General features: G+C 40.3%; 1 protein-coding gene across 6 annotated transcripts in view; it reads left to right on the top strand.

Moving 5' to 3' along the window:
• ARFGEF3 (ARFGEF family member 3) overlaps nt 1-26,819 on the top strand; it is a 98,297-nt gene that overhangs the window by 39,027 nt on the left and 32,451 nt on the right. Inside the window, exons 6-19 of one of the 6 annotated variants that reach the window (XM_069787212.1) lie at nt 1,367-1,498; nt 3,779-3,901; nt 5,481-5,523; nt 6,539-6,617; nt 9,950-10,054; nt 12,781-13,105; nt 14,518-14,630; nt 15,981-16,891; nt 20,535-20,618; nt 21,813-21,979; nt 24,206-24,371; nt 25,803-25,910; nt 26,160-26,375; nt 26,642-26,752. In XM_069787212.1, the coding sequence (XP_069643313.1) occupies nt 1,367-1,498; nt 3,779-3,901; nt 5,481-5,523; nt 6,539-6,617; nt 9,950-10,054; nt 12,781-13,105; nt 14,518-14,630; nt 15,981-16,891; nt 20,535-20,618; nt 21,813-21,979; nt 24,206-24,371; nt 25,803-25,910; nt 26,160-26,375; nt 26,642-26,752 (2,683 nt within the window). The remainder of the gene's footprint in view (nt 1-1,366; nt 1,499-3,778; nt 3,902-5,480; nt 5,524-6,538; nt 6,618-9,949; nt 10,055-12,780; nt 13,106-14,517; nt 14,631-15,980; nt 16,892-20,534; nt 20,619-21,812; nt 21,980-24,205; nt 24,372-25,802; nt 25,911-26,159; nt 26,376-26,641; nt 26,753-26,819) is intronic. The other 5 variants (XM_069787214.1, XM_069787215.1, XM_069787213.1 and 2 more) reach the window with 5 other exon arrangements.

Raw genomic sequence — 26,819 nt, 5'->3', positions numbered from 1 at the left:
GAAGAAAATACAGACAGTTTCCCCAGCTGCAGTTTTTCTCAGGAGACTTTCTAACATGCAAGACAAAAGTTGATGAATTCAGCTTATTACATCTCTTTGCTGTAGGTAAAGAGCTCTAGCTTGGACAAAATACTTGCTGGGAAAAGCATTTTATGGCTCTAATCCCTTCAGATTTCAATCTTTAAGAGCACTGCCTAAGTCTGGGGGAAAATGGTCAATCATCATGCTCTGTGTGCTATAAGCTACATCAGAAATCATATTTTCTTTTCTCTGTAAATTTGGATTAGAACAGGGCTGTTACTAATTTAAAACATTCTAAAAAATGGCAGCTTTCTTTCATAGGTTAAACTCTGCTGTTATTGGTAGTTGCACTTCACTTTCAGTCCTAAAAGGCTAGCCTGGCTCTTAAAAACCTTTGCTAGTGTGGTGGTACAAATCAGCACAATGATAGTTTGTCCTTTTTCTGTTAAAATGAACAGGAGCTCTGATGCAGGCTGAGATGTGCCAGCAAAGCAAACAAAACTTTAATTTCATTCCGGGAATTGGAACAAGCTGTGATACAGAGCATGTATGTTTGTGTTTGGAGGTGCAGCTATTTTCCCCACACTCCTTGAGAAAATACTGCCTTAGTGAATGCCTAGGTCTTTCTAATTAGTAAGTCCCACCAGGCACATACATGCTTCCTCAGGTTCCTCCTGGCCAGATTTTAGGTAAGGCAAAGACTTTAACAGCTGGAATCAGTATGCCTTTGTATCTGAATTCTGTGTTTTATAAGCAGTAGGACAGAAAATTATTTCTGGGTTCAGTAGCTGTGTAGCCTCAGCATTTATTATTCTGACTTGCTCTAAAGGAAAAGTGACAGAGGAGCTTTCTGTTCCAGTGCCCCTGCTATTTGACATTTCTTTCCTAGTCAGTCCCTTAGTTTTCCTAGCCTGCCCTCTGTAGCTAAGTGGAGCCACTGCAGAATTGGAAAGGTGCTGCCTGCATTACTGATAGAACTCTCTGAGGACTCTCTCTGACAAACAAGGCTACAGTCTGGCCATTTTGCACTGTCTGATCATTCTCAATTCATGTGTACAAAATAACGGCACCCCAAATCTTTCTGAATATTATCAACTTCAAATTAAGAAGGCATCCAACATGAAGAGTACTGTATTTTGTGGCTAAAGGATTAATAGTATTGAAAACAGACTAACTCTTCCTCTGTGCACCTTCCCATGCTTGCCTACACCTCTGCAAGAAAATTTAGTTCATGCTGTTGCTTGTTTTTATGTGTACATTTGTTACTCCCATCTACCTTTTGGAGGTTTGTTTTGTTTTACTCTGTTATGTTTCATTGGCTAACCCTTCTGTGTTTTGCTCTTAGTTGTGTTTTGCATGCCATAGAGCTGGAAGTCCCCGAATGCATGAAATGATCAAAAAGTCCATTGCACACCTCCTTGGGGCCCTGAGCTCTCGCATTTTTACTGGTGCTTCTTCATCAATGGCTTTTCAAAAGGTACCTTGCCCAGCCATTTTAGAACACAGGCCTTCCATAACATCAGAGCTCAAGTGGACAGTAGTGTTGCTTATTAGCTGGCATGGGGAGGGGAGAGAAGAAGGAGATATCAACCATGCTCTTTCCAGAAAGTCAGCCTACCTCTAAGAATGGTATTTCATCAATTAATTCAAGTACTCTAGAAAAAGACTTACAGCTCAAGAGAATGATCTCAGCAGCACTGGAATGGTTTGGCCTCTGTGAAGGGCTGTACATGGTTAACAGGCTTTAGGGTTTTTCATTCACTGGAGTTCAGGTGATAGTTGAATGATGGGCAGAGTTGGTCCAGGCCTTCTTTTAATTTACAAGGCCATCTTTGTCACTGACTAATTGATCTTAAGCTAAATAAAATCCCTTATTTATTTGGGGGGATCTTGGAATATTGAAAAAAGGCAACAAGAATGAGGTATGCTGTCAATTCAGTTGCTTATATCCTGCAAATACGTGCAACTGGAACCTGTTCTAGTATACTGCCAAAGGAGATAATCGGTTGCAGTTTGTCATTTGCATAGTGTTTCTAGCATAAGATAACGAGTGATGTACATACACTTGAAAAGCTCTGGAATGCTCTCTCTCAGTGTAGTTGGAAAATAAGGCAAAAGCCAAAATTAAGTACCTTCCATGTGTGATGTCTTAGATCACTCACTTAAGATATAGTTTGTATCCAGGAAACTCAGTCATGTTTTCTTGTGCTTGTGGCTTCATTGAAACGCTGAGATGTGAGGTCACCCAAAGCGAGGAGGTCAGAGGAGTTTTGGGAACATACCTATATTGTTTTCCACTCTACTTTAAGAAATGCAGAAATGTGCCAGCAACATGTTCACCTTAAATTTGAGCCCACAGCTTTTCTTTCTTAGTCAATGGAATAGCTTGGTTTCATTTCGGCAGGAGTTAGAAACAACCAAGAGTCTTGTCCGTGTGCCCGTGTCAATACCGATTAGGTTATGTAATCAGATCTCTTTAATTTTTCCCTCTTAAAAACTCATCTTCGTTGGAGTACTATAAAAATGGCTTTACATCACATAATATCCTTCTTATTCAAAAACATACATCAGATGCATTTATGTATACTCCTCATGCATATCATTTATACTATATATTTATGTATTTTAATTTTTTTCCATAGCTAGTTTAATCTATATTCATGGTTCTTCTCACTAGCTATATATCTGAACGATGGCAGAATAAAAGACTGAAAAGTATGTCAACAGTCTTTTTTTTTTTTTTTTTTTTTTTTAATGGTTATTGTTAATGATAAAGCTCAGTGTAGGCCAAAGGACCAAAACTGCTTCTTCGGATCACAGTCTGAGAAGACTGTATTGTACAGTTCTGTTGCAAACCCACTCGGCTCTATCAAGACTGTTATCCACTTAGTAGTTACTGTGCAGTAGTTACAGTGGTTACTACAGTTAAAGAAGCTCTTATAGAGACCAACACCTCCCACAGAAAATCTGATCAAGGATAGGAACTGCATTTTGCAGTGTGCTGTCCTCAGGATCCTAGCTGCATTATGCTTTGGCAAATATTGGTCTAACATTATCTGGGGCAAAAGTCAAGCACAACTCTGGTCACAGCACAGTGTCAAAAAACTGCCAGCAGCTCGGCATGGAGCTGGGAACTGGACGATCCATCAGTGTTCTTCCATTGCTACCTTGGCTCTCATGGGAACTCTGAGCTGAGGAACCCCTGGCTTGATTGCCAGTTATCAAGAGGCAATCATTTGTGTTATTTATGGTAAAGTGCTGTTGTATTTTATGCATTAGGAAAGGCCTTCAAAGGCTTTCAGATGTGCTGCAGTATGTGATAATTAATTATAGAAAAAGTGGCAAATACCTATACAACAGAAGCAACAACCTTAAAGAATTGGAGGATATTTACATTGCAGATACAGACTTGCAGAGTGATAGTTACAAATAAGTACCTAGAAACGAACAATCGAAGCAGCATTTAGTGAATTATCTACAGAGCAAGGCAAGTGACAAAATCACTTGGATTTGACAGAAGGAGACTTTGCGAATTTTGCCCTACCATTCCTGCAGCTGTGAGGCTGATGAATTGTATGCTGCTTGCTGCTTACTCAGTTTTCCATATTGCTGAAAACTGATAATGTGCTAATAAAGCAATGTGAAATAGTAAGGAAGGCTGACTATCTGCATGTGAGAGACTTTGGTATCCTCCTAAAATGTGTTACTGGTAAGTCACAGTTCATATATATGTACTGCTATCTTGTTTCCTCATCAGGTTTGCATTGAGACATATATATCTAGCTGTCACCAGCGGAGCATTAACACCGCTGTGCGGGCAACCCTCAGCCAAATGTTGAGTGACTTGACTTTACAGTTACGACAAAAGCAAGAAAACATGGTGAGCCTTCTGGCATCAACAAATGGTTCCATGTCCATGGCTGCGTACCTTTTTGTTTCTCTGAATGCAGTGTGTTGTACTGGCTTGTTGTGCCTTATGGCTTTTATTTGACACTTCCACGATTAATCCTGTTTAAAAGCTTTTTTTTTGGCTCTGACTCTGTGCCTGCCTTAGAGCAGTCTATCAGAAATGCAGTTCTCACATTGTCAGCTCTACTTGGCTGATTTTTTTTTCTCCTTCCATTAAACAAAAGAGGCTTTGTTCTGATGTCAGGCTGCCTTGGCCTTTTCCTTTTCCATTCTTTATTTTGTTTGCTTGTTTTCCTAAGGTTCATTGAAATCCTTTTGCCAAAAGTTTTTGTATGACAAATATTTACATAAACAAAACAAATTCTCAGCTAAGAAAAGTGTAATTGAGGTTTTTCTTCTACTTTTTTATAGAAGATAATTCAAGCTCATTGAATTCTTTGCTTGGTTGTTAGCAAAAAAATAAATTCTATTTATTGCATTATTAAAATCCATGAGAGCTGTTTGAATGAAATCCCAGCACATATTCAGCAAAACTGTAAATGTTCTGGGCACATATGAAATTACATTGGCTTCTTACATTCGTTCATGCTCCTTTGTATGTTATATTATCAAAAAAATACTATTTGTAAATGTCAATTTCTATTTATTAGGAAATTTTAAGGACTGTAGTTATACAGATTATTTTCCTTACATCTGTTTTGGGTTAAGATGATCACTTCTATTTTTGATTAGTAAACTAGATTACTTTTATCCTAATGAGCAACTGCAGAACAGAATTAATCCATTTACTTAAACTTATCTTCTGTCTGTGCTAAGTAGGTTCATTTTACTAACCAAAACGTTTACACAAAAACAAAACAAAACAAAAAACCAAAATAAACTAACAAGCAAAAACCAGTAGTTTTGAAATTTCAGTTTGGGTCTGAAAGCTGAATTTCGTAAGTTCTGTTCTTAGCTGAGGAGCAGGCAAAAGCGTATGAGAGCTGCATTTAGTTCCTGTCAGTTTGTTGCTGATGCTTGAGAGAAGAATTTGGCTTGGTCCCTTTGTGCACCAATAGGAAGAATCCTATACTGCAGCTGAACCAAATGATGTAAGAGGTCGTTTCCATTTCCTGACTGCCATTAATTGTGTTGGCACTTTAACATTAACAATGACAATGTGATAAACTCTCTAATACTCAATTAATTTTGATTTCAAAGTACTTTGTGAAATCTAGATTATGCTTTCCTCAGTAATTTTCAATGCAGCTTACGTGCCTAGTTATTACTGAGTTGGTTCAGGTGTAGGAAATCCCTTAAGGACTTACAAATCCTAGTTCAGCTCAATGAGATATGAGTTCCTTAAATCTAAATGACTTGTTAAAGCGGATCTTAAGGAATTTTTGAAAACATTTTGCAAAAGCTTCACTTAAAAAAAACATAACAAACAAAAACCTCAAAACAGATAGAGGACATGGATTTGTTAAGAAAGCTCTACTGTTAAAGTATTGCTTTTACAGTGTTTTTCTGCCCCTTGCACCAATTACACCACCTTTGCCTTTCCTCTACAGACAATTGAAAATCATGACGCCTTGCAGAAATTCAAGAGTCAAGGTACTTCTAATACTTTTTTAGTGACTCCTTCCAATCCAGCTTTTTTATTCACTTTCCTTTCATCAGCACAGTACTGTTTGATGTCACAGGAATTGCATCTTCAGGATTTCTTACCTTGTCCATTGCTTGATGCTCTCTGTGTTAGCTGTGGTAAGAACTGAGACAGCCCTGTTAGCTCCTGATATTTTCAGTTGTGTCTTCATTTGGACCATGGTAACAGCATTGCACTCAACATAGTAATAAATGATTATTTCAAGGTGCTAACTTCTGTAATTAAGGAGTTTCAGTGCTCTGGAGAAAGCTTTAGTAGGTGCCTTGCCTTTACTTCCTAAATTGAAACAGATTCATGGAGCAGGACGTGGAATCTAGAAATGATTGTGTTATTGTATTTCAGGCCAGAGATGTGGTTTATATAATGGCAGCTTTTGACAGCACATCACTAGCGAAGGTCTGTTTGCGCTTGCCAAATAATTATTTTACAAGAGAATTTTTTTTTACTCCTGTTCTGGCTTAACTTCCAACATCTTCCCTGATAGGTAAAAACAATCCCTGCTTTTGACCTTCTCACTGGATTTCTGCAGGAGAACTTGTGTGGATAGAGGCTAAAATCTTTGAAGTGCACAAGCATCCTCTTTTAAGATCAGACAACAGAAGCTGTGTAGCAAAGAAACTGCGGGGAGAGATACAGAAATTTTAACTGCCATGTACGAGTACTGGAGCCAGTCCTTTTTTATTATTTATTTGCATACTTATTTTATTATCTGAATTGGATTTCAGCTAAGCTGTAAATACACGTAAGCAATCAATGCTCTCTCCAGATTTAATACTACTGCTTTTTCATTGTGTGGAGATCACTTTCCAATCTAGGACTTTTCCTACTACATCTTCTCTATGAATTTTGGCGGCCCTGCTCATTGTTTAGAAGCTCTGACCAGCTCTGAAAGTCCATGCAGTGAATTAAGGTTGTAATCCAGCTGTACATATGTAATGTCTCTGATCTTTGTCCTTTTTGGAGGTACTTCAACTGAATCCCTTTGTGATGATGTTGTATCTGTCCTCACTGTGCTCTGTGAGAAGCTCCAGGCTGTCATAAAGTGAGTTATTTCAGTTTATAATTTGAATTTATTACCTGGAGATTGAGAGTTTCACTGATATGTGTGATTGTATTGTTGTAGTTCTGGAATTGTGAAGCAAAACTGTGCTTAAATGAAGTGTTTATTAGAGAAAGTGTTGTTCATGATGCATTAATTTAATCCTCACTTGAGATGAGAAACTAATTTGCCTTCTTTGTGCACTGTTAAGCTTTAAAGAGCTTCCAGTAAATCTAATCTATAAGTAACTTCCACACAGCAGCAAAATACTTGTCAAAGGAGAAGTTTTCTTTTCTGTCCTGAAAGCAACCATTGTAGAGAGAACGACAATTACAAGAGACATGGAAAAACCTAACAGAAACAATATATGGAATGAATTAACACATATTTCTTAGAAAGGCGGCATTTATCCAATTGAAATGATTTGCATTACCAAAGCATTCCTTAAATTTAGGAATACCATAGACTCTACCTACTTGGAAATGCGTAAGCCTAACTTTTAAAATGCAGTTATTATGGGCGGTAATAGGGTATTACACTGCATTAAAATACTAGAGTCTCTTGTTGGCCAGTACTGTAAGAGTAGATACTTACTGACGAGTTAAAAGTTACTTCTTGTGGCATTCTAGCATAGCTCGACTAATGGTCTATAAAGAAATGAGCCAAAAAAAGCCTTAAGTGTTAAAGAGGTGACAAGCCAACTAAAAGCAATGCAAACATTATACAGCAGTTATTTAAAAATAGAAATATAGCAACCTAGACATTATTTGGAAGTTTTAAGGAAAAACAAGTTCTCACTTGACAACATTGTTTCTGTATCAGTAAAATAAGATTTAACTTGCTACTACTGCCAGTTGCAAATCACCTGAGTGGTAGTGAAAAAGCCACTCTGAAACTATTTTGAATGTAGCATAATGTTGTCTCTTTGGTTCGCCTATATGTCTCTGAAAGTAGCCTGTGGTGAGCTCGGGGAAATGGGAGATACACAAAACAAGTATGCGTTGGTACTTCCTTTTATATGCTTTACCATTTTCAGGAAACCTATGGCTTAGGAAATTCCCAGAGCTGAAGACAGCTCAGACATCTTTGTGTGCAGTTCTTCTATAGACTTTCCTCCCATGAGTGTCTCTAATTACACCAAGATTTGCAAGGGAAGAGTGCCTTACTTAGCATTATTTAATCAGTGTCAGCATTTGGCAAAAGAGAAGCATGTCTCTGAATCATCTAAAGGAACATTGGTGGGTTTTTTTAGTTTTATGCATAGTTACAGGACAATAAGAAGACGTCTTCAAAAGTGCATATCTAACAATAGCAAGTGGCAAAACCAGCTGAAAGATTAATTCTTTGTATCAAATTTTGCCCACATGTGAAGCTATAAACAGCTTTCATCTGATAAGTATTGTCCACCATATGATAATCACTTTGAATTACTGGTTATGAAATATCAAAACTAAACTACCTGACAGGATCTCTCAATCACTGAAAGTCTTTAAAAAAATTATCTGCAATCCCAGCTCCCTATAAAACTATACTGAATTATAACAGATTGAGGCATGCTGTAGACAAAGTACAGTAAGAAATTCAGAGGACTTAAAAATACGGAGCCGTGATTTACTTCATGCTTGTAACTATGCACCTAGACTGTTAGGATCTCTAATTATGAGCAAAGCATAGTAAAGGATTCTGATTGAATGTGAGGAAAAGAAATTCAGTTAGGATGGCTTGTTAAAGAGCTAACTCCATACATGAAAAGCCTTTATTTCTTTCAAGGCCAATTTTGGTATCTCCTTCAAAACACTTGGTTGGCAGCAGCTTAACTTTATAACCTCCAGGTCAGTGAAGTGAGGTTTTAGTATGCTATACTGCCTATTCTAATTTCTTAGTCTGAAGATTACTTTAATTCCTCCTTCTAAATTTCAAGCTTATTAGAATTTGGTTTTGAGGGAGGCACAGTTATGAGTGATGAGGAAGGGTTCAGGGAGGTGAAACTTTTTTTCAGGACCACTGGTGACTTTGGTGACTCCGGAATTTGTGGCAGCAGTGATATGAACACACCAGCTATCCTGAGGTGTGCAGGAGTGCGATATTCGTTTCTTACCTGCAGGAAAACAATTTGGTAGTAAGAGGCATCAGAGAAATCAAGGTGGCAGGGATGATGCCCTGTGCGTGCCCATGCAAGTGTCAACTGCAAGATGTTGATGATCTGCATTAAGACACATTGTAAGAAAAGCTGTTGGGAGGGAAGGCAACTATACCTGGAATGTGTGCATCTTTCCAGATAGGTGTGGACTGTTGTGAGGAAAAGGCTATCACCTCTAAAATATATAGCCAGCTGGCAGTTTTAAACTCTCCATAGCACAGAGTTAAAAGTCTAGCTTCGAGCCTTGGGATTCGCTGTTTTCTGAATGGCATGAGAAACAGGTACTACTGTTCTACTTGGATGAAAATTCATCTATGTGAACAAAAGGAATTCAGGCAGTGACAGAAGAGTAGACATTTCCCATTCCTTAATTTTAGTTAAGATAAATCTGTTCTTTATAGCTTCCTTTACTACCATCATACATCAGAAAATACATTCTTCCAGCTCTCATCTCAGACCAAAAAAGAATGATTAAATCCTAGTTGTCTTAGGAGTGAAAACCAGAATGTGAGTGCAATTGGTATGGGCAGCTCCTTTCATAAGGCAGACCTCAGCCTTGCTTGTCTCTTGAATCCTGCAGCTAATTCTTAGAGTAGGTACAAGCTCATTGTATGTTCCAAGTGTATCAGTTCCAGGTCTCCACAGGATCTTTAACATCCTTTCTCAGGAAGCTCACTTTGTGTTTATGGTTTTGACAAAGTAACTGGCAAGGCCCTGAAAGGTAGCCATGTCATCATGCGACTTTCTGCCCATAGACATTGACTTTTGACCATTGTGGCTGTCACCAAGAAAAGATGGGAAAAAAAATAACCAGAAGAGAGCAGCCTAAATGCCCTTCAGATTGCCTGAAGAAACTATGCAGTAGTCCAAAATCTTCTGGTTGTCTCCTTTTTCTCTGTTTAAGCATTCCTTACTCCTCAAGTTTTTAGATTGAATTTTAATAACTATTTTTGTTTTCTTCTTCACCTTTTTTCACATAGATCTTTTTTTAAAGTAGTAGATCACTGCATGTGACCAGTACAAAATAAATGGGATGATAAAGCTGATCACACCATTGTAAATCCATAGGAAGAAGCAAAATAAATCACTGCTGTAAATTGTGGTATAATTTTCAAGTGAACTAGCATAGTTATTTTAGAAAATTAAGTAATTTTTGTTTTAATGAGACATGAATGGCATCTTTTCTCCTTGCCAGTGACAATCGGCAACTGCAGCTTCTTTACTTGGAGTGCATCCTCTCCATGTTAAACAGCTCCTCTCCCAGCATGCACCAGCACAAAGGATTCACTGATCTAATATGGTGAGTACATCAGTTTGTAAGTATAAAAGGGCCTTCTCCCCCTAGCCATGCAAACAAACCTGTAATAAATCTCCAGATGTGAGCAGAGCTTACTGTTAACCCACTATCAGGTCATTCTGTGCTTCATATAAGATTGGTTAGGACCTCATACTCAGCTAGTACATTAAATCCCTGTAGTGACTTATCACTGTAATGAAGTCTAATGTATTTAGCCAGAACAGAAAATCTCTTATGCTTTCTGCAATAGTTTGGATTCATGTGTGCCATTAAACACACAAATATTTTGCTTCCTGTAGGAGGGTGCTGTAGAGATTCTTACTGGTCTGATGCAGTAGCACAGGACGATAAGCAAAATTAACATCAGATGGTGTGCTGGTGACCAGAAATACTTATGACCTGCATTGTATAAGGGCTGAGGCTAAATGTTCTTCACGGTGCTTCCATTTTATCCAGCAATCCTCTTTTTAATACACTTCACCAGAAAGGCTTGACATCTTTAGTGTTCATACCTACATCTAAATTGTTTGATACCGTCACCTTGGAGCACCTGAAATAATCTTTTTCCCTCTTTTTGTTTGCAGTAGTGCTTTTTTTTATAGCATATGGACAATTGAGTCATAGTAATAAGGCAAGAATGTAACTAATATGCAGTTCCTTGCAGTCCATCCCCATCCTGTGAATGTGTTAAGAAAAGATATATGTGACTGTTAATGGAAAATGCATTTCTTGTGCTTTTACCCTGTAATTTTTGAAATGGAAGTGTTTGACTTGGACCCAATTCTAAGGATGCAACATGTAGAGGACCCCATAACTTCCCTTGCTGTCCCAAGAAAATCAGTGGCAGCTGGACTGGGAGGTCTTCAGGTTGATAACACTTGGCAGTGCTGCACAGGGACCCTGTGCTGAGGCCTCTGGGAGCTCTAATGTAAAAGCAGAATTCTCTCTTTCATGGCAAACCCATTTCAGAAGTTTCTGCCCTTAAATTTCACCCAGCCCTTTGTTTATGCTTATGTGACTGACTGCAGGGACATCCTGTAAGCAAGGTCATTGAAATTATTTCAGTTAAAAGAAAACACTTCCTGTTTTATTTTAAATTTACATCATTTTGATGATCCATTTTGCGCTTCAAATCTACAGGTGTTTGTATTCATAACTATGTATCATGAGGGCAAGTCATCAGGGGCAGGACTTCCTAACCTGCATTGCTGCCAAGGAATATGCATCCTCCAGCTACACGCTTAAGATGAAGTCGGGGGAGGGGAAAACAACACTAGGAAGACATGAAACAGTTTAAACTGCAAACATAATTCTGAATATATAGCAGTATAAGTACACATTAATTCATTAGCTGTCTAGTGAAGTTGTGAACCAAACCGATAGCTGTCTTTTGTTCTTTAAGGAGCGGTTGCCTACGTGCACACAACTTTCTCTCTGGCTGGCACTTTGTAGTCAGTTGTCAACAGAAGATAAAGAAGGGAGCAGACAGAGAAGATTTAGCTCTGTGTACTTCTGACAGTGTTCTCCATAGTTTGATACAGAAGCACTTTGATGGGACTCAGATGTGTGGGGAATATGTTGCTGTTGCAACTTGTGATTATGCCTGCTTTCAGGCAGGCACATTTCTTAAGCAGTGAATTTATGTGTTTTGAAGTGTACCTGATTGGAGAAAGAAATGGAATAAGCAGACTCAAAGTCATTACCTGATGTCTGATTAAAAGCTGGTTTTTTCTTTCTGTGACTTCAGAAAGCTGAGCTGTTTTAGCAAGCACGTTAAGAGAAGCAATGAAAGTTCTGGACTGTGTAAGAATCTTGAGAAAATAAGATGTACTTACCTATGAGGGAGGATGTGTTACTTTTTGTGCTGAATCATTACTTGTCATTGGGTGCTTGCTCTAGGAGGTAGCTTGAACCTCTGAGGCATGTGGGTGAAAATGAGGTTTGGGACTGCGTTCTCATGCAGCACTTGGCTTTTTAAATTAGGGTCTGGCAGACTGAAGTAAAATGTCAAGTGCATGAGTGCAAAGCTGAAATAACAGCTAATGGAGCAAAGTGCTGAGTTGGTTTTGGCTGTGGTTCCACAGAAGAGTGATCTGCTAGTGCGGAATCACTTAACTTGAGTGTTCATGCAGAAAGACAGTTGAAGGAAGGATGGTGTTTTTAGTGTGTAGTGGCAGTTAAGAAGTTACAACGCACACTTTGAGTTACTGTAGAGGGCTTTAATTATGTTCTCAAAAGCCAGCAAAACAGAGGCTCACAGCTAAGGGTGCTTACTAAAATACATGCATGTGCAGTTCAGTGATGGAACATCAGGTCTTCTAGTTAACCTAGACTGGTTTTTTGTTTAGTTGGGTTTTTTTAGAGCTCCCAAGTTGGACTGAAGGGGAAACACTTAACAGTATGAAACTAGAATTTCTGCCTTGCAATAGGTTGCAACCAATGAAGGAGGCAGGTGTGCTATCCTGTAAAGGACAGCACTGTGCAGCAACATGAACTTGCAAAATCAATACCATGTTTATAAAGCACCCAAAAATATTTCCATATGTACTAGCATGCTGATGCTTGGGAGATGGAAAAAGCCTGGCCTAATTTGTTATTCTATCTAACCACTGCTGTTGACTGATCATTAAAACAAGAGTGTGTGTATCATTTAACTATGGGCTATTTTCAATCTGTTCCTGTGAGATTATTTTTTTCCAGTTACCATCTGCTGCTTTTCTCTTTCTCAGGAAGCAACTGTGTCCAGCCCTAGTGGTAATCCTGGGAAATCCAATCCATGACAAAACTATCACCTCTGCCCACAGCAGCATTTGCCTTGAGGCTGATTCACCTTCCTCAGGGATCTCTGATCATGGCCGGGGTTCAGGTTGTTCCTCCACAGCACCTGCCCTTAGTGGGCCTGTTGCACGGACCATATATTATATTGCAGCAGAACTGGTTCGACTGGTGGGGTCAGTGGAATCCATGAAGCCCGTGCTACAGTCTCTCTATCACCGGATATTGCTTTACCCACCACCTCAGCACCGAGTAGAAGCCATCAAAATTATGAAAGAGGTAAGATAATCACATGTGCAAATCCAGGCACGTAAAGGAAAATGTTCATTTAACAGTAAATGTTGCCGATATGTGCCTACCAGTCCATTCCATACCTTAGCACTAGGGATGCTGAAATCGCCTTTTCTGAGCACAGCTGTTACATCAAAGTGACTCTGACAAATATTTTTAGTTTTACAAAGTCGTAATAGCTATATTTGTCTCCATAACGCAAGCTGCTATGGCAACTCCGTCGGTGTTCATGCTGTGGTACTGCACAGAGCAGATCTTATCACTGAGTCATGACTGCTCTTTTGGGTGAGATACAGTATAGTGATCCAGTTCTCAACTTCTTTGGCGTCTTTCCGCACTCTTGGCTCTTGCTAGAAGGAGACATTCATCCTCACAGTGTAGTATTACAGGCATTAAGGTGAATATATGCTTTGATTACATGCCAGGTTTTTGAAATACAGTTTCCTTGAGCTTTATTAGAATAGCCACAAGGAAGCTGCCAATGTCTTAAGTGGCCATATCAAGACCAGTCTGTTCTGGCCTCTTGCCCAGTGCCTCTGATAGCACTAGAACTGGAGCATTGCGAGACTTCTTTGATCAGCAGCTGAGATCATGGGCTTTTCCATTTTACATGTGTGGCTTTCTTCTCCTGTTGTGGAACACAAGGCAACTTATGTAATTTGTAGCAACGGTGGTCTCTCTTAGAAGATTTTTGTTCTAGCTTGTGCATACCTAGGCTGTTCTGTGTCTGAAGATCTCTGCTAACACCACACAGCCACCCATTGGGTTGTTGTCTGAACTGGCAGTCACCCTGGCACTTGTCTTACTCTAATTTTAAACAGTAGCAAGATGACAACTGAAGTTTTAGGAAAAGCTCAGTCTAATGTTGTTTCCTGTAGGACATATCTGTAGCCTTTTTCTGCTTATTAATATGGGCTTGCTTGTAAAACCTTCTCCTTGTATTTCCTGGTGGGCATTAACAGGATGCCACCCAGCAGGTTGAGTCAGAAGGAATCACTTTGCTTATCTTTGCATGACTGTCATTTTGTAACTGGGTGACTGAGGAGAAAGGCTCCCTTTGGAATATAATATAATGCAAGATACTTACTCTATATTTAGGCATAACGATTGTCTTGTGTGCAGTATCAGTTGAAACATATTCAATCAAAAATGTAAAACACTGGAGAACATTCTGTATGTGATTCTTGTTGAATATTCTGCTCTTCTTCATCTGCTTTTCTGCCTTTAAAAAGAGGAAAGGTAGCTTTAATAAGTAGAAAATCAGTGTGCTCTTTTCATTTGCTGTGAGAAATTACAGTACTGCTAACTCGGTTTCCAGGGCTTGGTAGAACTATGACATTTATTGTATTTAAATAATGCTTAGATAGTCCTTTAGTAACTTTGGTTTCCTTTCCTTTCAGATACTTGGCAGTCCTCGGCATCTTTGTGATTTGGCAGGGCCCTGCTCTTCTGAGTCAGAATCCAGGAAGAGGTCTATTTCTAAAAGGAAGTCGCATCTGGATCTTCTCAAACTGTACGCTTTTTTTCCTCCTTTAGCCTCTTCTCTCTTTAAACCTGTGCACACTGGACACTTAAACAGTTGTACCCTCATGGCCTGGTTTCAGCTGAGATAGAGTTAATTTTCTTTCTAGTAGCTGGTATAGTGTTATGTTTGGGATTTAATATGAGAAGAACGTTGGTAACACACTGATGTTTTCAGTTGTTGCTAAGTAGTGTTTAGACTAAAGTCAAGGATTTTTCAGCTTCTCGTGCCCAGCCAGCAAGAAGGCTGGAGGGGCACAAGAAGTTGGGAGGGCACACAGCCAGGACACCTGACCCAAACTGGCCAAAGGGATATTCCATACCATGTGATGTCATGACCAGTATATAAACTGGGGGGAGTTGGCTGGGGTGGGGCCGGGGGCAGATCGCTGCTTGGGAACTAACTGAGTATCAGTAGGCGAGTGGTGAGCAATTGCATTGTGCATCACTTGTTTTGTATATTCCAATTCTTTTATTATTATTATTACTACTATTATTATTGTTGTTATTTTCTTCTTTTCTGTCCTATTAAACTGTCTTTATCTCAACCCACAAGTTTTACTTTTTTCCCTGATTCTCCCCCACATCCCACTGTGGGAGGGGGGGGAAGTGAGCGAGTGGCTGCATGGTGCTTAGCTGCTGGCTCAGGTTAAACCATGACACTTCAGAAGCACAGCCAAATATGAGCCAGGGTATCTCCCTAGTTAAATAAGCTGTGAAAATGGAAGAGGGGTAAAAGCTCTTACAGGTTTGTTGTCAGTCTGGGCCTGTTTGTAAAGGCATAGATAACTACCTTGTGGAGTTTGCCAAAATACCCAAATATGTTGGTTTACACCTGGAAATTCTTGGCTTTGGGTCCCTAACTTTGCAATGAAATAACTGTGTGCTTATTGAGAGGTACATTTCCAAGATGAAGTCAAAGGAGGTAATTGAAAATTTAAGCATTGCCAGATTGAGCAAGAAGGATTCTTAGTTTTTACAAAGATCATATCTTGAGGAGAAGATAATTTTCCGGACACAGATGGCTTTAAAATTAGCTTCAGTTGGGTGTTGATGGTTTTTTACAGTGTAAGTGCTTGTCTGTAAGGGAAAACATGCTCTGTGCGTTGGTGCAAATGCAGGGTAACTGTGTTGCTGGTTGGCACTCCCTTTACAGAATGGCCATGTCCACATGGGAGACTTAGTAATTTGTTCTAATACTAGTGTTGTCTTTCTCAGGAGTAGTTTTAAAGGATAATTTCACTTCTTTTTTTTCCTGGTTATGGGGGATAGTGTTGGATGATAGTGACCTGTGCTCACTATATGTGCTGCATCACTTAAATAAACTCTGTTTTAATTATAGTATCATGGATGGGATGACGGAAGCATGCATCAAAGGTGGTATTGAAGCCTGTTATGCTTCAGTGTCCTGTGTCTTTGCCCTGCTTGGAGCATTAGATGAGCTGAGCCAAGGGAGGGGTCTTAGTGAAGAGCAGACCCAGCTGCTGCTCCGACGCTTAGAAGAATTGAAGGATGGGACTGAGACGAGCAGGGACTCCATGGAGATCAATGATGCTGACTTCAGGTGGCAGAGACGCATCCTGTCCTCAGAAAATCCTGCCTGGGAATCAGGAAACGAGAAGAGTCCTGATATCAGCATTAGCGTTACCACAGACACTGGTCAGACCACTTTGGAAGGGGATATGGGACAGACAACTCCAGAGGATAATCCAGAAAGTCAAAAAAACTCACTGCCATCTCCAGCTGGACATGAAAGCAAAGAGATTCATTATAGAGAACCAGAGTCAGAAATCATCGACCAGCCAGATGTTGTTCAGAGAAGCCACACCATAGTCTATCCAGATATAACTAACTTCTTATCAGTTGATTGTAAGACCAGGTCTTATGGATCCAGATACAGTGAAAGTAATTTCAGCATAGATGACCAGGACCTTTCTAGGACTGAGTTTGATTCATGCGATCAGTATTCCATGGCAGCAGAGAAGGACTCAGGCAGGTCAGATGTCTCAGACATAGGCTCTGACAATTGCTCCCTGGCTGACGAGGAGCAGACACCACGGGATTGTCCAGGTCACAGGTCCTTACGTACTGCTGCTCTCTCTCTGAAATTGCTGAAGAACCAAGAAGCAGACCAGCATAGTGCTCGGCTGTTTATCCAGTCGCTTGAAGCTCTTCTTCCTCGGCTTATAGCTCTTCCCAGCATAGAGGAGGTGGATGGAGCACTGCAGAGCTTCTCTTCAACATTCTGCTCAGGTTTGCAAGCAAATATTTACTGTCTAACCAGCATGCACACTGTGACAGCACTGTACACAGATTCTCTTGTAGGATTTCATCTTCAGAGAACATATCCAGAATAAGGAAGTTTGTGCTTTACAGAGCACGTTCCTCCACAGCAGCACACTTCATTTAGGGCAAAGCAAATCGAATATGCAAGCACTGATTCAAAGGGAGGTCAGTGCATCGACTTTTAACAGGCTCTGGATTATGTCCTCAGTCAATAGAGAAATCGAATTTTCTGTAGTAAGATACCTCTTCACAGGTTTGTGGAGATCTGTTGAGAAGATTTGCACCTGCTGTCATTAAAGAGAGGTTGGGGTTGCCCCTTGGCATTAAAAGGGTGTGGGGAGGACCATCACCTGTTTTGAAAGAGATTTGAGTAGCTTAGTACATCACTGCATTACTATTAGTAATGCCAGCCTTGTGAAGAAGGTGATAAAAATTCTACAGCAGTAAACTCCTGAAAGGATAAGAAAAGAGGAGTGACTCTCTTCTTCTTCACTCTTTTGTTTTTCTTAATACTGCTATCTATCATGACAGGAAATGCAAAGCTCAAAGCCCAGACCAAGTTAAAAATAGTTAAAGATCTTACCTTTTAAGAGAATAAATGCCTGCAGTTCTTTCAGAGTTAGAACCTTTGGGATCTTCATTTGGTCAATCAAACAAAAAAATGCCATGCAAAGGCTAGTTTGTCCTGTCGGTAGTATATTTAAAATGTGTGTAAATATATATATTTTTAGAAGGGTTTCTTCTTCCTGACAGTGGCCAAAGTGGAAATGTTTGTTAAAATATATTTCTCTGTTTCACTTAATTCACCACAATTGCCTTTCCTATTGCTCTTCTCCTCATCATTGCTTCATTCATTTGTGCTCTCACACACATTAAACTCATACAGAGTCAGAAGGATGCCTCCCATCATCATACAGCATAATTTAGATATGAAGCTGGGTGAATAAGCTGATACTCCTGATATCCTGTTTAAATGCGGCCCAAATAAGCCCTAACTCAGGAATGTGGTAGATGACATTCTTAAGAAACATTGGCCATGTTATATCACAGAAAGGAGATATCTTAAAGGAGACATTAATATTAAATACATTCCTAATTGAGGCGCTCAGAAGCATCCTTTCTGTCACAAGGGATTTCTTTTTCCTGAAAAAGAGTGATCCTGAGGTTATGACAAAAGACCAGGACTAGAACTCTAGTTCAAACTTCTGTGCACCTGTTCCCTAGTGCATGAATGAGTATAGTGCCTCTTTTCCCTTTTGTCTATCAAGTCCCTTTAGAACATTTTAAAGCATTGGAAGAGGTAGACCTAGCAGACTTCTAGATTTTAAGGCTAAATGCGGCTTTTGTTGTCATTCAGTATGACTACTACAATGAGAAAGATGGAAGAATATCACTCAATTTCTGCATTAAGTCCATAATTTCTGGTTTGTACATCTCTCTTAAAACCATACCTAATCTTGGACTTAGACTGTTGAGTTGAGAAAGACCTTTCACTTTCCTAAGAAAGCCACCCCCATGGCTAAATCTGTACTTAAAAATGTACACCATGTTTCCAGTCTGATTTGGTGAAGTAATCTTGGAAGATGCCACTCAGTAAGGAATCATGGAAAAATAAGTAGCAGGTTACTGTATTAAAATAGCTTGGAAGAGGTATCCTGATGTTTTCATAGAGCTGTGGCTGTTAAAGGGTTGTAGTTTCATGCTCTCACAAGATCTATGCAGTTCATGTTTCAGTTGGACACCTGGAATGAGATTCAGTGCAGCTGAAACGCTCCCTTAACTTGTACCTCAGATCTTAAGTAAAGTCTGTCAGTCCTCCTGAGGTGATGACTTGTGTTCCTGTGTACATGAGAGAGGCATGAGCTTGAAGACCTGTCGAGAGAGACAGATTTACTAAAGCTGAAACACGCCTGGGGGTAGGAACTTGCCCTGGAGAGCTTCTAAGACACCAGCCTGATCTGCTTCTATAGGCAACATTTGAGTCCTTATTTCAGGACTCCTTCGTTAGCACAAACAATTCAAGGCACAAATTAATTGGTGAAGTTAGAGGAACTGGTCCTAGTCATTGTATGTACAACATCTATTCATGTGTAACTCCTGAAGAATACATTAGGAAATTTGAGTATTGGTTAAGATTCAAGGTGAGAAAAGAGACAGGTGCAGTTCTGAGACCAGCCAGTACAGAAGCAGGTTTTTTGTGTTTTCTGAGAGACCTTATATTTAACTGCGTTCTTTCATTTTTCAATTTTTCTTAAACTTTGGGGGAAAAATACATTAGCTACAATTTTAATAGTCTTTCCTACAAGCTAAGTCCTTAAATAGTATTGTAATATTATTATGTTTTCATAGGATTCAAAAGCAATGAAAGGAAGGAGAACTTTGAGGCACTGGCATGGGAGTGTAAGCATGGAAAAAGTGAAGTCAGCTAAGCAGAGTTAAAGTGAAATTAAGATTTGGAAGTCAGTTGGTTAAAAGTGTTCCTAATCTACAGTTTTCATCTTTCCTCAGAAAGTTCTTCTTTGTTGCTAGATAAAACCAGTGCCAAAAAATTCCTTAGTGACACTGGAGTGTGATGTCTCTTTTAAAAAGTACCAAATTATGTAAAAATTTTCAACATTATCTTGACTTGCACAAAACATCAAGTCTGCATTTTTTCAGGACCTCCTTCTACCTGGCCAATTAAAATGAACTTGTCTCTGTTAAGACAGTGTGCTAACATCATTGTTTATTATAGCTGGCAGATTTTTATAATTAAAGTTGATGATCAGTATTCTCTTAGTTCGGACATAACTATTCTCAAGAACTGCAGTGTCAAGGCATTAATTCTCAAAATTGTGTGCCATTGTGTGAATAATTATAGCAAACATTTTTAGCACCTCTTTTCAGTTTCGATTCCATAGCTTTTAGCGGCAAGGTTTTTATGTTGGTAAGCGTCATTGCAAGTTTACACATCAGCTAATCTTCTGCTTTTGAGATCTCAACATCTCTCAAATGCAGTTGTTTATTTTACCATATTTTAGAGGAAATTAGGGACCGTATTTTTCTGAAACACTTTTGGGTGCTCAAATACATACCCACTATGTAGTAGCCACTTTTATGTGCAGTTATACACCTTCCTTTTTAATTGTAGTCTCGTATAGGAGGTTGCACAATTTTTTAAATATTTTAACGCAAAATAAAGTGGGCTTTTTTTTTTTCTTTTACATGCCTCTCTGCCTTGAGGTTTTTATTACTCTAGCAGATTCTAGTCCCCGAGGTACATATTTAAGAGAGATAAGGCATCAAATCAATATATTCTAGCTACATCAATATCATGATCCTCCATCCAAAAAAGCGTTAAGATGCATCTTTGCCTTCAGTGATGAGGGAGTCACTGGAGCTACTCACAGGCTACTTTCAAGCATGTGGTTGCAGTTTTGCTACTAGGTAAAGATTCTCTGTTAAAGTTGACCACGAGAAATCTACCCCAAGCACGTGCCAACCCGTGCGGGTATGGTTTGTGGCCAGTCCTATCACCCCTCTTCCACAAAGGTTGCTCCCTTGAACAGCTATTCATTTTTTAGACCCACCCTGGAACAGTTACTCTCTTTCTAAATCCGCCCTCAAACAGTTACTCACCTTATCCACGCCCCCAAAGTGACGACAGTGGAAAGTCCGAGAAGGCAGCAGCACAGAGCTTTCAAACCCTCACGAGGCAAGAAAAACATTTGCTTCTTTTCTGTGTGTGGATTTTAATTTTTTTATTTATATGTTAATGGTTTGTTGTATTTTGTCTAAGAAGAGGTATGAGCTTTATGGTGGGAGGAATATGTTCACAGTAAACCACTGCAGCAGTTAACAAATGACACAGCTTTGCTTCATCATGTAACTAACCTTGGAAGCTGTTTTCTTGTTTCATTTCAAACGTTCCTCTAGGATAAAGCTTACTCCTTAATCTTCCCTAATTGACGTTATATGAATGGATTTCACAGCTGATGTGAAAACCATGAAATATTATGGGTCATGGTGGGAGGTCTAATATTTCTGGTTTTTTCGTGGCTCAAATTACACTTCATGGGGATTCAAGTAGGTATTGCTCATACTTGATTTATGCGTTTCTACCAGTAGGTCAGTTAACTCAGGGGAAAATGTATGTGCCGTCCGTCCTACCTGGGAAGAGGGTTGTGCCACTGGGCATGGTTGTAGGTTGTCGTTTCATACAAATAGTGTTTTCAGGAGTACTGAGAGCTTACAGGTGGCTTATGGGTCTGACAGGGCTGCAAGTCCTCAGCTACCTAGAAAGCAGGTCTTTTATGAATTAAACAGGGCTTGGAGTTGTAATGAGTTCCAGCCAGCTTGGCCCCAGATTTGTCCACATAACTCTAGGCCAGGGAGAGAATGATGATTACAGCCTGATCCTGCAAGGTGCTGAGCACTCCAGTCCCCATCCAACAACTCACTCAGCCAGGACAGATTTACTGGAGGGTTAAAAGAGTTGTCACTCTCATTAACACCATTTGGTGCAATATATGCTCAGTTAAGTACGAAGGCTTTGCCTCTGCCTCTTCCCACCTCACCTTTCCAGTTAGCATTGCAGATGTATCCTGCCCTTTGCTTTGTACCTGGCAATCATCCCAATGAATGCTGGTGCTCCTTCTGTATTTCAAATTTAGCATGTTGCTTTGCTGGACTGTGACTGGAGTGTTCAGTTTGCCTTGCAGCACTGCATTCTAGATGGACTACTTTTCTATTCCCTACTCTAGCACATTTAGTAGAGTAATTTCTACTGATGATTCATTAACTATTCTAGCAATCTGTTGCTGCTGAAATGCTAGGGTTAGTTTCTGATTTTTTTTTTCCCAGGCAAAATCTGTGTAAAATGTGAGAGCTCACATGGTGTTTTTGTTAGGTATGATGCACTCACCAGGATTTGAGGGAAACCTAAATTTCAGCTTCCAGACTCTGATGAATGCAGACAGTCTCTACATGGTCTCACATTACACTCTGCTGCTCAACCTAAAATTGGCCAACTCGGATTACTACAGGAAGAAGCCTACCCCAGCCCCTGTGTTGCTGGTGAGTTGGGGAATATGGGAAAACTGTTAAAAAAAGAAAATTTGTTTCGCTACCTTTCACATAAAACAGCCCACACGTAAAGCCTTCAGGCTGCTTGCTAAGTAGAGAAATAATAATTGCAAATTAAGTGTTCTCCAAGCTGCTTATGAATCTTGCATGATAAATGTCATGCATCTGAATTACACAGCTTCTCTGTAATTTGGGGGGGAATGAATGCTGCTTACTGATTATCATTAAAGTAGCAGTCATTCTGATGGATACTCTATCTTCAGAAGAGATCTTCATTAGCATCATGTGATAACAGCAAGTATTGTTCACGCACATTATCAAGGGACATACCTTCATCTTGCAACTACTTTTGAGCATAACAACAAATTCTTGCTTAATACTTGATTTGTATTTACGCAGATGAAGACATGAGAAGATTGAGTGAAAAATAATTAGGTTTTAGTCATATGAACTGATGAGTGACATTCCTCAGGGGCTGGTATTGGGACTGGCACTGTTTAACATCTTTGTTGGCTACGTGGACAGTGGGACTGAGTGCACCCTCAGCAAGTTTGCTGACAACACCAAGCTGTGTGGTGCGGTTGACACGCTGGAGGGATGGGATGCCATCCAGAGGGACCTTGACAGGTGTGAGAGGTGGGCCTGTATGAACCTCATGAAGTTCAACAAGGCCAAGTGCAAGGTCCTGCACATGGGTCGGGGTAATCGCAAGCACAAATACAGGCTGGGTGATGAGTGGATTGAGAGCAGTCCTGAGGAGAAGGACTTGGGGGTGTTAGTGGATGAAAGACTGAATATGAGCCAGCGATGTGCGCTCGCAGCCCAGAAAGCCAACCGTATCCTGGGCTGCATCAAGAGAAGTGTGACCAGCAGGTTGAGGGAGGTGATTCTGTCCCTCTACTCCATTCTCGTGAGACCCCACCTGGAGCACTGCATTCAGCTCTGGAGCCCCCAAAATAAGAAGGACATGGACCTCTTGGAGCAAGTCCAGAGGAGGGCCATGAAGATGATCAGAGGGCTGGAGCACATCTCCTGTGAAGAGTTGGGGTTGTTCAGCCTGGAGAAGAGAAGGCTCTGGGGACACCTTACAGCAGCCTTCCAGTACCTAACGGGGGCCTACAAGAAAGCTGGAGAGGGACTTTTTACAAGGGCATGTAGTGATGGGACAAGGGATAATGGCTTTAAACTGCAGGAGGGAAGATTTAGATTAAATGTAAGGAAGCTCTTTACTGTGAGGATGGTGAGGCACTGGAAGAGGTTGCCCAGAGAAGTTGTGGATGCCCCATCCCTGGCAGTGTTCAAGGCCAGGTTGGATGGGGCTTTGAGCAACCTGGTCTAGTGGAAGGTGGCCCTGCCCATGGCAGGGGGGTTGTCACTAGATGATTTTTAAGGTCCCTTCCAACCCAAACCATTCTATGATTCTATGATTTTTGTGGCACCTGGGATTCCTTAGATTCATGGGCTTTTTAAAAATTGTTTTGAAGGCTGCAAGAGTTATAAAATATGAATCTATGTTTTTTCGACTAAGATGCCCAAGAGAAGTTGTTTCAGAGTTTTCCTAAAAATAAAAAAATCAGGGATATATGGAACCAAAAAATGAAAAAAACAAAAAAATTCTGTCAAAATATACCATTATTGCTGAGCTTCCCATGTAAGAGAATTTATATTCCAGAAGATGTCAGAAACAAGTGGGTTTTAACATCGTTGTCAGTTCTGGTATGTTCTTCAGCACCTGTGAGAGCAAATCTGTGAACCTTCTCTAGGGGGAGCACTGTGCACAACAGGCCTGAGCATGACCTAAGTATTGTTGAAAATAGTTCAGATATCTAAGTGGACCCCAGTTCATCTGTGGTGACTGTTCAATGCAGAAGGGCCCCATTGCTGGACAGGCAGCATTAGGTGCCACAACTTCTTTTTGTTGGATTTGAGACCCCTACCTTGTGGAAATAGTGAGAGATCAGTATGTCCCATTGTCACTGTGCAAGAACTGTCATTATGATTTGCATCTTGCATGAACTGCAATAAGAGAAGGGAAAGCTCCTTATTCATGCCATTCTCTGCTATAGAGAGACACTGCGATCCTCTGTTAATTCTTATTTTTGCATAACTTCATTTCTACTGCTGCATTCCCTTATGCTTAGGAGTAGATTTAGGGGCTGAAACTCATGCTGTAGGGCTTACTTTTGTCTTACATCTGGCTTTTATGGTTCTCTGCAGAAGGAGTTCATGAAGCAGGTCCAGTCCAGCGGGGTGTTGATGGTATTTTCACAGGCCTGGGTTGAAGAACTGTACCACCAAGTACTAGAAAGGAACATGCTGGGGGAAGCTGGATACTGGGGAAGCCCTGAAGAGCACAGCCTTCCACTTATCACCATGCTGACTGGTCAGTACTACGTTACAGTGGCAAGGCTAACTTCCAAACACATGTCTAAAACAAGCTACAATAACGCGCTGCTTCATTGCATTACATACAGAACAGCATGTCATCATGCAACACATGGTGTTTCACAAAATAACCAGTAGAGAAGGAATCAGACTTAACTGTGGCAGGTACTTAAGTGTTTGTTTTGGATCAGACAGAAAGCTTTTGAAGCATGGGATTAAAGACAAACTGTCCCTGGGAGACAGGGAGAGTAGGTTTGTTCATTGAACCAAAACATCTCTTAATTCTGTCAGCTTCAGTTCTGGTAGACTTGGTACCTGTTAATGATAAGTGGTAAGGCTGCTGCTTGCTTGATGTCATAGCAAAGCCATTTCAGTGTGCCTGTGGTGCAGTACAAATATAAACGGTGGCGTCTGATCCTGGAAGCTGTCCACAGATTGGACTCCCCTTGGTTCAGATTTGTGCTATGCCAGGGATATGCCAAATGGTGCTAGAGAGAAGCTGAAAATCTGGAGCATCTCTAACAAATGCTTAAAAACAATCTTTAGCTTCATTTGAGGGAAAAAACCAAATTGTATCGGCTGAAAGGCAGCAGGATGTCTATGTATTCATATAAAATGCACTGTCTGCTTGAATGTGTATACTGTATGATTACAAAGAGGTAAATTAAAACAGTGTATGCAGGGAGAACACTGGCTTCAGCTGAGCCATTAACTGGTAATCAAAGGGCACTACTCTGAAAGTTTTTTGCTGATTGTATTGAGCTCAGTGTTGCTTTTAGCTATTGAGATGGGAAGCTGAAAAAAACACTTTGGAAAAACAATAGCTGTGAAGTATGGGGAGAAGAGACAGACACACAGGGGCTGCTAGAAAGGAAATACAACCTGACATCCCTAACATTAAACTCTCTGTGAGAAGCTGGTCTTTTGTTGTGTTGGAGAAAGAGTTGTATTTCTTTTGTTGAGATTGAACCTACATAGGTCTACTAAAAATTGCATTTAGGACATAGGATCCCAGTGCAACTTCAGGACTCAGACTGAGGTCTGGGAACAGCTAGATACAGAATTTAGCAAGTTTTGAAAGGTTATATACTAAGAATTGTGGAGATTTAAGGGTATGGGAAGTTCTGAACTGTAAGAAATACCATGAAATCTTTGCTAAGAGTCCTGCTGACTGTGTAACTTTGTCAGGGAGGGGGGGGGCTGTTGAGTGGGATATTTCCCCTCTTCAAGAAAGTGTTGGTTATACTGGGCAAAGCCTAAGATGCCACGGCTCATGTTTATGGCAAGGCTTCAGAAGAGAGCAACTAAAAAGCATATCTGAAAAGTCAGGAGTGCTAGTACTTATTTGAACAAAGAGCCAGTAGGAGATGCTTTCCTTATACCATCTGTGTGTCGAATAGTAATCTGTTGTTTTTTAATGTTCTGGCAGACATTGATGGCCTGGGAAGCAGTGCAATTGGTGGCCAATTGATGGCATCTGCTTCAACTCAATCTCCTCTTTCCCAAAACCGGAAGACAGATGATTCTGTTGTTGCAGGTATTAAGACTGTATTATAAGCCCAAGTGTATTTACCAGCAGTGGGTTGTTATGTACAATAAGACTATTCAGATAAATTGTGTTTTAGAACAACAATTTAAGGGTTGAGAGAAGTATGTCAGTACATCCTACACATGAATTGGTAGTCCAGCATACAGAGGACAAATATGACTTGGTCTTTTACTACTGATGATAAAGCTACTGTTGTGTCATTTTCTAGTAGTAGTAGTAATGCATTTCTCACTCCAGGAGTTGCTTTTGCCCGATACCTTTTAATCGGCTGTTGGAAGAACTTGATTGACACTTTGTCCACACCACTGACTGGCCGCATGGCAGGCAGCTCCAAGGGGCTCGCCTTCATCTTGGGAGCAGAAGGAGCCAAGGAGCAGAACCAAAAGGAGAGGGACTCCATCTGCGTGAGCCTGGATGGACTGAGGAGGGCAGCCCGGCTGAGCTGTGCCCTAGGTACTGCTGCATGCAGGATGTCATGGCAGACTCATAAAATAGGATGGCAACTTTCTTTGAAGGAATTTGGGAGAAAGAAAAGCAGCATGCTATTCCAGTCTTGGATAGGAACATGGACTGTAGGACTCCCCATAGAGTCCCCATAGAGCGCACCTGCCCTACAGCATAGACCAGCTGACTTTCCTTGACACAACCTGTTGTTGAGATTGCATGGGATTGGGGAGGAGATGCTGGTTAAACAGGTAATTAATGTTGTTGCTTTACAGGAGTTGCTGCTAACTGTGCATCTGCTCTTGCCCAAATGGCTGCTGCCTCCTGTGTCCAAGAAGAGAAAGAAGAAAAAGAAATCCAAGAGCCCAGTGATACTATAGCTCAAGGTAACTATGTGATTAAATTACCTACCTTATCTCACATTGCCTGCAAACATGCAACTGGAAAGTACTT

This window comes from Haliaeetus albicilla, chromosome 7 (assembly GCF_947461875.1).
Source record: "Haliaeetus albicilla chromosome 7, bHalAlb1.1, whole genome shotgun sequence".
NCBI classification, from domain to species: Eukaryota; Metazoa; Chordata; class Aves; order Accipitriformes; family Accipitridae; genus Haliaeetus; species Haliaeetus albicilla.
Note: the sequence above shows the minus strand (reverse complement) of the source record. Positions and strands in the feature narration are given on the sequence as shown.